The sequence below is a fragment of the Stenella coeruleoalba genome (assembly GCF_951394435.1).
Source record: "Stenella coeruleoalba genome assembly, chromosome: 8".
In the NCBI taxonomy this organism is placed as follows: domain Eukaryota; kingdom Metazoa; phylum Chordata; class Mammalia; order Artiodactyla; family Delphinidae; genus Stenella; species Stenella coeruleoalba.
In genome coordinates, this window is record NC_137154.1 from 69,905,505 (window position 1) to 69,916,547 (window position 11,043).

At 45.6% G+C, this 11,043-nt stretch overlaps 1 protein-coding gene across 1 annotated transcript; it reads left to right on the forward strand.

The window, feature by feature from the left end:
• Positions 1-2,326: 2,326 nt before the first annotated feature.
• On the forward strand, positions 2,327-8,440 carry FUT4 (fucosyltransferase 4). The gene has a single exon (XM_079928755.1). The coding sequence runs from the start codon at positions 2,585-2,587 to the stop codon at positions 3,959-3,961; it is 1,377 nt and encodes a 458-aa protein (XP_079784881.1). The 5' UTR covers positions 2,327-2,584; the 3' UTR covers positions 3,962-8,440.
• The last annotated feature ends 2,603 nt before the right edge of the window (positions 8,441-11,043 follow it).

The following is an 11,043-nucleotide window of genomic DNA, read 5'->3' on the forward strand; positions in this document are numbered from 1 at the left end:
AACTAGAGAAAGCCCACGCACAGCAACAAAGACCCAACGCAGCCAAAACTAAAATTAATAAATTTAAAAAAGAATACTAATCTCATTATATTGCTCCCTTGCTTTGTTACAGCCTTTCAAGGACTCTCCACAGGCTTCAGGATAAAACCCCAACTCCTTAGCCAAACTAAACTCTTGTAATTCCTAACCTACTATCCTGGTTCTCACTGCCTGGCCTTTGCATATGATGCTTCTTCTGTTTAGACTAATGTCTCAGCCCTCTTCCTCCCCCATTTTAATCATTCCTAATTATTCCAGGAACCACCTTCTCAAAACCTTCCAAGATCCCTTCCTCTCCATAGATTCTGAAAGGTAGAAATAGTGGTTTTCATCCCAGTTTCCCAGTTGGCTAAATGAATAAATGAGAACACCTGGCTTTATTACTTTCCCTTAAAGCCTTTCCTCCTCTTGCCTCCTCCCCTCCATCCCTTTTAAGTAAGAACAAACCATTGCCCGGTGAATAAATGCATATAGTTTGTAGGTAAGTCATGACTTTTTCACTGATCCAGCCACAACCTTCTGCTTCGTATCCCCTCGCATACACCAAGATATGACTGAAGTAGGGACAGTTTGTGGTCCTGCACCCTACCAAGATAAGTGGACACAATGGAAATTGATATTCATGAGATCTGAGCCGTTCTGCCAGTAAAAAGTTGCTTTAATTGGAATATCTGAAGGATCTAAGGGAAAATTGGGAGTGGGGGGAGGATACAAGCAAGTAGGCTAACATTTACCAAATGCCAAACACAATGTTAGGCTCTATCTATGATGTCTTATTTAACTGAAGTTGGGGAGGAATGGGCATAAAGGTATAGATTTTTGAATTGCATAAAAAGAAAAGCCAATATGTCCTTTCCTTCCTTTGGTTGAATAAAGTTATTCATGCATTTATAGCTTTTTCTTTCTAATTAAAAATAAGAGTGGAGAATCACTGAAATTTCTAATTTCAAAGACAATTTGCTTAACTAGCTTGAAAAATGATTCTATAAAAACATTGTAAAAGTTTTTGGTGTGTAGGAGAAATTATCACTAGGTTGATGGGTACAGCCAGAGCACCTAGCGCTGTCCATTCAGCTCCCAAATTGTCACTGTGGGTGGGCAGGTAATGCCACTTGAAACTACCTAAATGAAACCATTTTTATAGAAGCTTTTACAATCTGTACTTGGTTTTCAATGAAAAAGTTCTGCACAATAAATCCAAATGGCATAACATCAAAAACACCTGACAGGATGGCCCCATTCCCAGCAAGTCTACTTATTCCCTAACATCTTGTAACTTACATGGCACTGGGCTGGGGCACCACCAATGCACTGCTGTGATCTAGAAATTCTCTCAAAACTGCCTCCTCTCCTTAGGTCAGCAGCCCACCCATGCCCTATTTAGAACTTTGCTGAATAAAAGTTAAATTACATAAATGAAGGCCAAAATCCAGAAATTCAAATTCAAGCCATCAGGGAAAAAAAACTCCTTAAGTCAAGGTAGAGGTAGATGCCTCAGTTGCTTCATTGATAAACCTGAAGAGGCCACTGTGATACTTACCCTTTATACCCTAAACTTGGATGCTATAATATTTATCTTAGTCATCGTTTTATAGTTCAGAGTGTTTTGCTGGATCTTCATGAGTGCAGATATTACGCTGTTTCTTAAGTGCTTAGTAAAATTAATGGTGTTGTTCATTCATTCATCCCACTGAATAGGCAGGAAATTCATAGCTCTGGTACAAAGAAAGCTATGAGCCAGCAGGCAGAAGCGTTCATTCAGTGGGGGAGCGAAGAAAAAGAATGTGTTTTCATTGCTCAGAAAATTTTCGATTCTTCTCTTTCCTCTTTTGGGGCTGTAGGCAAAGCGAATGTTCTCCTGACAGTAGGGTTTCCTTGAAAACTTGGTTTCACAAAATGCACCACCTTTGTGGGCCGCGCCGCGGGAGCTGACTGCACTACCTGCCTGCGTCGGCGGCAGGTCACGAGGTCAAGGTCGGCTTCGCGTAGGCTGCGCCTCTTTCAGCACGTTTCCTTGGCCTCGCGGGCTCCCTCCCTCCGGCAGGCGTCGCTGGCCATTGATGGGGCGAGAGGAAGGAAGCGGATCTTCGATCCCGCCCGGAGGCTCGGCACCCCTGGGCCGCCTTCCTCCCGTGCCCGCCTGCGCTCGCGCCGCCGCGGCTTCTGGAGGGTCTCGCGCCACCTGCCGGCGCCCAGGGATGGACCGGGCCCTCACTCTGGAAGGCAAAGATCTGGGCGGCCGCGATTGAGGGCTCGGGCGCAGCTGGGAGGGAATCCCCGGCGGGCGAGAGCACCAGCGCCAGGCCAAGGCGTGGGGTACGCGGAGAGGTCCGGGATCACGGCGACGGCATCCGGAGTCGCGGGCGGGGCGCTGCCGGGGAGTCCGGGAACCCTGGAGGGGCCGGGGAGTGGGCGGAGGTGCCGCAGGAGGCGTCCAGGGCTTGGCCGGGCTGGTCTGGTCGGGCGCGCAGTTGAGGGGAGGGACGGGGCTGCGCCGGGCTGGGCCGCCGCGTCTGCTTCCCTCGCCCTGGGCCCTCGCCGGGCGATGAGTGTTGAGAAAGAGAGGAAGACCTGCGGGCCTTTAGATACTGGGACCGCCCTTTCCCGCTCCAGGTCGGGCGGCGAGCAGCAACGAAGGCTGGACCCTCAGTGGCAGCATGAGAGCGGTCGCCGCCGCTCCGGGCTTGCGGCCGCGCGGCAGGCGGTAGCGGCTCTGCCGGCGCTCGCCATGAGCGCGCGGTGGGGCGGGCGGCGCACTCCGCGTGGAGGCCTGAGGCTGTCCGAGACCCATCTGGCGCTGATGGCCGCCAGCCTGGTGTGCAGCGCCGTGGTCGTCTATGTTTGCTGGAAGCAGCTGCCGCCCCTGCCCTGGGCCTCCTCCGTCCCGCCGCGGCGGGTGAGCGTGCTGCTGTGGTGGGAGCCCTTCGGGGGCCGGCACAGAGCCAAAAGGCCGCACCCCGATTGCCGGTTGCGCTTCAACATCAGCGGCTGCCTCCTGCTCACTGATCGCGCGGACTACGGGGAGGCCCAGGCGGTGCTTTTCCACCACAGAGACCTGGTGAGGGGACCCCAGGACTGGCCCCCGCCCTGGGGCGTCTACATGCGCCCGGCGGAGGAGCAGCAGGTGCTGATGGACGACGAGGAGGAAGCCGCGGAGGCCTTAGCCCTGGCTGCCTCGGGCCCCAGGCCCCCCGGCCAGCGCTGGGTGTGGATGAACTTCGAGTCGCCCACCCACTCCCCGGGGCTGCAGAGCCTGGCAGGTAACCTCTTCAACTGGACGCTCTCCTACCGGGCCGACTCGGACATCTTCGTGCCTTACGGCTACCTCTACCCCAGGACCCATCCCAGCGAGCAGCCGCCGGGTCTGGTCCCGCCGCTGGCCCGGAAACAAGGGCTGGTGGCCTGGGTGGTGAGCAACTGGGACGAGCGCCAGGCGCGGGTCCGCTACTACCGCCAGCTGAGCCAGTACGTGACCGTAGACGTCTTCGGCAAGGGTGGGCCCGGGCAGCCGCTGCCCGATGTCGGGCTCCTGCACACAGTGGCCCGCTACAAGTTCTACCTGGCCTTCGAGAACTCGCAGCACCTGGATTACATCACGGAGAAGCTGTGGCGTAACGCCTTCCTGGCTGGGGCGGTGCCGGTGGTGCTGGGCCCAGACCGTGCCAATTACGAGCGCTTCATGCCCCGCCGTGCCTTCATCCACGTGGACGACTTCCCTGATGCCTCCTCCCTGGCGGCCCACCTGCAATTCCTCGATCGAAACCCAGCTGCCTACCGCGGATACTTCAGCTGGCGTCGGAGCTATGCCGTGCACGTCACCTCCTTCTGGGACGAGCCTTGGTGCCGGGCCTGCCAGGCTGTGCAGATGGCTGGGGACCAGCCCAAGAGCGTCCCTAACTTGGCTGGCTGGTTTCAGCGGTGAAGCCACCCTCCCCTGGCTGTAACCCAGGGAGGCCAAGTCGTCGGCTTTTGGATCCTCCGGATCCTCCGCTGTGCATCTCCTTAACTGCCGGATCATGGGACTGTATTTTCCAAACACCCATTTTTAATCTATTCCCATAGATTAAAGTTGACTTACCAAGTAATATTATTCAGCACAAAGACTGGGTGGGAAGGGTCCTGGGTGCTCATGGTTTTTGGACAACTAGCAGTTGGGCTTCCTCTGCTGTCCAAGGGCATCTGAGCTCTGGGGTGAAGATGGGGGCCTTCCTCCCCTTGTAACCAGTGCAGAGGTGAAGAAACAGCTTACCTACAAGAAACAATTGTCAGTGGCTCTGAATTTCCTCATGTGCCACAGGCCATATTTGTGGCCTGTGCTGAGTCCAAATCTCACACAATGCTCCTCCACTCACGTGACTGGGCCGAATGCGGCAAACCCCTGGTTTCAGAAAGAGCCTTGTTGCAGGATAGAGAAAGGACTGTGGCCACAGGTGGGTCTTTCTCTTTGTGCCTGGATTTCTCAAAGCGTCATCTCCTAAGAAAGGTGAGAAGGGTGGTCCAAGAATCCACTGACTTCCTTAACAAGTGCTGTTGTTTGTTCCCTTGCTTTATGAATGGAAACAAGATGCTGGATTGTCCTTGGAGAAGAGTTAGGATGAATATTTGGTGTACCTCACTTTACACAAATGTATTCTTGAAAAGCCGCTTTTAAATCAAATTCACTGTTTTAGAAGAGCGCAATATTTAATGGAACCCTATGGAGAATCCCTTTATAATGTGAATAATCATCTGCTAACTGATTTTTTCTGTGTCTATGTTTTTCTATAACCTGGATCTTTTAAAAAGCATATTAAAATTACAGATGTGAAAATAAAGCAGAAGCAACCTTCTTCTCCCTTCCTCCCAGAAAACCAGCCTGTGTTTACAAACAGAAGAGAAGGAAGCCACAGTGTCACTTTCCACAAAATTATTTATTTTGTGTCTTTACTGGAGCTGAAATTTAAAACTGGAAAGTCAGTCCTCCATGGGGTCCTGGCATTGCCTGTCTGCAGAACAATGAAAGGGATTGCACTGTATTATGGAATCATGCAAAAGGAAGAAAGTTTCCTGTCTGTTAATAGCGGTTTTTGATTCTGTCTGTTTTAAGTTAAATGTTTAGTTGCTAGGGAATAGAACTTAATCAGTGCCTGCAGTAAAAACTTTATCTTTTGTTACAGAAATCTGCAGTTCTCCCTGGGGCCACCAGGTTCCCCTCCTGGTCTGCCCAGTAGTACAGTGGGTACATCCTCACATTTCTAGTGCCCTTGAGACTGTGCTGTGGGACCAACTTTGAAAATATATGCATTGACTTTAAAAGTTGTTGAATGAACAGCATATTAGGTGTCACCATGTACCTGCACCACGGGAAAAACAAAAATGTGTAAGGCTAGGTTCCTCTCTTTAAGGCTCTTATAATCTACCACTGTCAAAAAGTAAATAGTGGACTTTGATAAATCAATTGGCAGAACTTATTTGTTTAAAGTAACGTTCTTTTTTTAAAAATTTAATTTATTTTTGGCTGCATTGGGTCCTTGTTGCTGTGCGCAGTCTTTCTCTAGTTGCGGCAAGCGGGGACTACTCTTTTTTTGTTTGTTTGTTTGTTTTAATTTATTTTATTTTATTTTTGGCTGTGTTGCGTCTTCATTGCAGTGCGCGGGCTTCTCATTGCGGTGACTTCTCATTGTGGAGCACGGGCTTTAGGCGCCCAGGCTTCAGTAGTTGCAGCACACGGGCTCAGTAGTTGTGGCACGTGGGCTCTAGAGCACAGGCTCAGTAGCTGTGGTGCACGGGCTTAGTTGCGCTGCGGCGTGTGGGATCTTCCTGGACCAGGGCTCGAACCCATGTCCCCTGCATTGATAGCCACCAGGGAAGCCCCAGGCTACTCTTTGTTGAGGTGCGTGGGCTTCTCAATGTGGTGGCTTCTCTTGTTGCGGAGCACGGGCTCTAGGCGCGTGGGCTTCAGTAGTTGTGGCACACGGGTTCAGTAGTTGTGGCTCGCGGGCTCTAGATTGCAGGCTCAGTAGTTATGGTGCACGGGCTTAGTTGCTCCGCGCGTGTCCCCTGAATTGGCAGGCGGATTCTTAACCACTGCGCTACCAGGGAAGCCCCATTTTTTTTTTTTTTTTTTGTGGTACGCGGGCCTTTCACTGCTGTGGCCTCTCCCGTTGCGGAGTACAGGCTCCGGACGCGCAGGCTCAGCGGCCATGGCTCACGGGCCCAGCCGCTCCACAGCATGTGGGATCTTCCCGGACCGGGGCACGAACCCGTGTCCCCTGCATCGACAGGCGGACTCTCAACCACTGCGCCACCAGGGAAGCCCAAATATGTTGACTGGGCATTAATCCAGTGGGATTTTTTGGGTTTTTTTCCTTTTTTTTGTTTGATTGACGTATAGTTGACTAACAGTGTTGTGTTAGTTTCAGGTGTACAGCAAAGTGATTCAGTTAATATATATATTATATATGTAGTATATATATATAATATATATTCTATATAGCATATATATTATAGATAATATATCTTCTTTTTCGGATTCTTTTCCACTATAGGTTATTACAAGATATTGAATATAGTTCCCTGTGCTATACAGTGGATCCTTGTTGTTTATCTGTTTTATACATAGTATTGTGTATCTGTTAATCCCAAACTCCTAATTTGGGGGGGAGGGATAAATTAGGAGTAAAGTGACATTCTTAGTAATACCATAAATCAATTATTAGAAAGCCAGTTGATTTAAAGCCTGAAATAATGGGTTTTTTTTCTCCTTGATTTATTATAATAAGCACCCTCAGTGACTGTTGTGGGTAAGGTCCAAGATTAATTAGGTTTATACAGAATTCTGCTGTAAACAGTAATTTTGCATTTGATTAGTACAATTAGCTGAATCATAAAGTAACTTTTATCTCTATGCATTTGTTCGAAACACTTACTAACGTCTAGGTGCTTCAATTCTCCCTTTTCCTTAAAAGGAGAAATTGAAATCCCTGGATAAAATGTCCTCATTAAAATATTATAGTATGGGCAGAATTATCAAATTATCAATAATTTGATAATTATCAAATTATATCAAAATAGACCCCCAATAAAGAAGGAAAGATTCTGTTCTTAAAATAAGTATTTATGAATTATTGGTCAGTGGTCTTGGTGTTATTGGGAATCTACGTGGGACAGTGGGGGATAGTTTGAAGGTAATCTGCCTTAACTCTGAATTCCAGCCATGTGACCTTGGGCAAATTAGTAATAACCCTGAGTCTCAACTTTCTTAACTGTAAAATGGGGCAAGGAGTGACTTCACAGCTCCTTACGAGCTGTTCAGGAAATAAAGTAATAAGGTGCCTAACACATAGTGGTGACTCAATTGGTGACAGAGAGAGAGGTTTATTTCCCTTCTTGCAGTGGTTTCAGGGTGCCTCCTTATCCATTTATAGGGGTTGTAGAATTAAATCTCAGGGTATGTTACAGAATATATCTGAAATAAAAAGGAAGTGGCCTTCCTTTTTATTCATGTATTTCAAATGAATCCCTAAAGCTCAGCCATACTATTTCAAGAGTCATTACTGCCATTTAGGTTGAGCTAGAATTTGCAGACTAGGAAGAAGCACTGTGCTTTCTGTGAATTTTTTTTTTAAAATTGTTTTTGTTCTGGTTAATTTATATTGTTAAATAAGTATTATTTTACTAATGCTCTCCTTGGTATTAACTCTATTTAAAACTAATCATGTTATTTATTGAATACTTAGCATGAGGAAGGTATAATTGCAGTTTTATGTGCAAATTTGGGGTAAGGAAAAAACAATATATTTTTAGGCTAATTTCATCAAACAGCCAGAGAAATGCGGCAATTGCTCATTTTATATGATTTCATTTTTCAAGTCCTTCTAAATTGAGCAGGTTAAAATTTCACATACGCTAATATAAAAATACATAGGGATGCATCACATGTGTTTCAAAATGGCTTTCATAAACTTTTCTTTCAAATGTATTGCAAATTTAATGTAATATTTTTAGTGCTCGATGACTTTAATTACACGAGTACGCCTGAAATATTTGCATCAAGAAGACAGTCTGACTTGCTTTCAGTATTCACAGGTCCTTTCCAGTTTCCAAACCCTTCCTCAGCAGTAATTTAGAGGAGACAGGGTAGCTTCATGGAAAGAGCTCGCAATTTGGAGTCAAAACCTGGGTGTGTGGTTTTGCCACTTTCTGCCCCTGTGGCCCTGATTAGGCGAGTTACTTAAATTAGCGTGCTTCTTTATAATGCATGAATGCCCCTGCAAAACAAGGATTAAATGTGTTTGCCAGGGTGCTTTGTACATTGTAAAGTGCTATACAGTTACAGGATGCTCCAAATTTTCAAAGCTCTAGAGCAGGGATCAGCACACTTTTTCTGTAAAGGGCCAGAGAGTAGATATTTCAGGCATTGCCGGCCATACAGTCTCTGCTGCCACTACTCACCTCTGCTGTTGGTAGTACAAAAAGCAGCCACTGACAATCTGTAAACAGAGGCGGTGCCGGGATTTGGCCTGTGGGCTATAGTTTGTTAACTCTGCTCTAGACTTTTAGAGATAGGAATTTGAGAACCTACCTGCTGGGGTTTTCTTTTACGAATTGGAATTAGAGAATTTTGGCAGTTACTAGACCAGCTTTGCAACGTTTCCTAGTTGTCTCATCTCGGGTAAATTATTTAAGCTTTCTGCGTATTGAAATTCTCATCTCTAATTGAAGGTAATCATATATAATTTATGGAGGTGTTGGGAGAATTAGAGAAGACACTTAAAGTACTCAGGACAACGTCGGGCACACAGGAAGCACCTGGAAGATGTTAGCTGTGATGATCACCAGTCCATTTTACAGAAGAGGGACCTGGTTAAGGACTTACCTAAGGTTACAGTAATAGTGGCAGAACCAGCCGTGCTTGTGCAAGTCACTACTCCTTTGAGCCTCTGTCACTTGAACTGCAAAAGGAGGGGGTTGGACAACATCTTCTCTTGGGACCTTCTAGTTCCATTGCCCTCATTCTACTAACTGGCACCGTAGGGCTTAAAGAACTAATTTACCTCCCTAAGTGCCTTCCTTACAGTCTGGAAATGACTTACTACACAGCATCAGTAAACTGGTGGAAAATCCAGGCACCAGAGAGGGAGACTCTGATGTAGCATTAGTAAAATATATATCTATTTATATATAATATGTAATTATTATATTTTATATATGTGTGTATATATGATATATATCTTTTTTTAATAACATGCCTTAAATATCAGGGAAGGGAGGCCAGCCCTTGGTAATTAGTATGGTGAATAATTGCAACGAACACAGTTCAAGTCATTCTTGGATATGTCTCAGGGACTTTTATGCTGCACATTCTTACAACAAATCAAGTATTTATGTACCCATGTTCAGATTATTTTGACAAAACGATTAAAGATGGAAAATGACTCCTTGTTTATAATGTATATTTCCCAGTCACTAATGTATTCAACAATGATACATGGGATGTTTCTTGGTCAAGGGATTTCTGTAAGTTCTTTGGTTCTAGAAGGGTGACTGAAGTGTGATGGCTTTGCCTTTTCTGAATTACACAAGGTCTCGTTCAACTCGTCCTCTGCTCTTTCTTGCCTGGCTTCTTCCCTTTAACCTAGTGACTCATCTCCAAGGGTGTAAGTAGTGTACCCTTTTCTGTCATTCCAGTTGACTTCACTGAGTGCTCTGATGCCCTCTGTACTGTCTCTAGCTCCTGTGAGCTAAATTAAATAATGCCATTTTTAAGAGAGGTAGAATAATGGGAATTCCCTGGCGGTCCAGTGGTAAGGACTCCTTGCTTTCACTGCTGAGAGCCCAGGTTCGATCCCTGGTCGGGGAACTAAGATCTCACAAGCTGCACGGCACGGCCAAAAAATAAAAAAAATTAAAGAGGTAGAATAAAGACTAGGAATGTGATGGTGGGCAGAGGCATCTTTCTTCTTAACAGCTTATGCTCAAATTATTAAAAGGGGAAAATATGAACTTGGAAAAACACTATTTACTTTCCCTTCTCCAATAGATGCACACTGATGTGCTCATTTAAGTATAGAGTTTGAAAAATGATGATAGCCAGCTGAGGGTAGAAGCAGGTGTGACAAGAAAAGAGGACTCAATAATGAAAGAGTTAAAAATGCGTTATAAAGCAGAATGGGTGGTGAATATATGTGGGGAGTGAAGAGGAAAAAGGAAAGACATTGGGGTAAATGAGTAAGAAGTGCTTGAAGAGACAGTGAGAAGATTCGATGGAAAAAGAGGAGAGGGAAGATGAGGGTGAAATGACAAAGAAGTACGATAAAGGAGGAACGTGTGCCCGGAGAATGAGAGAAGAGAGTAAAATCTACCATTCGAAGCCACTTTCCTCAAAAGAAACCTACCTTTGTTCCAACTTGAAATGCAGCATCTGTTGGCAAGTGGGGAGTGAAATGACAAGGAGTCAGGAACTTAACAAGGAATAAAGTGACATTTCAGCAGAAATATAAAACTGGCCCGTGATTGGTTACAACAAATTCTTCTGATTGCTTCTTTTTCATCTTGGAAAAATCACTTTCATTGCAGTTTTTTTTTGTTTTTTGGGTTTTTTTTTCTTTATATTTCCAGTCAGCATACTTGGACTGTCCTCAATATCTACTTTTAGAGAAATTTATTATTTTTTAAGATAGCCGTAATCAATTGACTCCTTTGAAGAAGGGTCGTTGGGAAATCTGGAGGGGATTCAGAACATCTGATACCTTATTAGTGTCATGGGGAACCCTACTATAAAACTATTTCAAGTAAGTTGTAAAGAATTGGATTTTTTGAGATTGTCAAATGAATGTTTCTGAAAATTACTGAAGCTTCCCTAAATATACTAAAAAATGATGCCCTGTCAGGTCGAGTGCTAAAATCTTAATCTGAATTATTTTGCAAAGAGGGGGAAATGGACTATTCAGCAACATTTTACATACATTTCTTGGGTGTCTTCTCTGCAGGCACTATGCTAGGACTTGGGGATGTAAATAAAAC

Coding starts and splice junctions, on each gene's coding strand:
- FUT4 (XM_079928755.1), top strand. CDS start 2,585: ATGAGTGTTGAGAAAGAGAGGAAGACCTGCGGGCCTTTAGATACTGGG.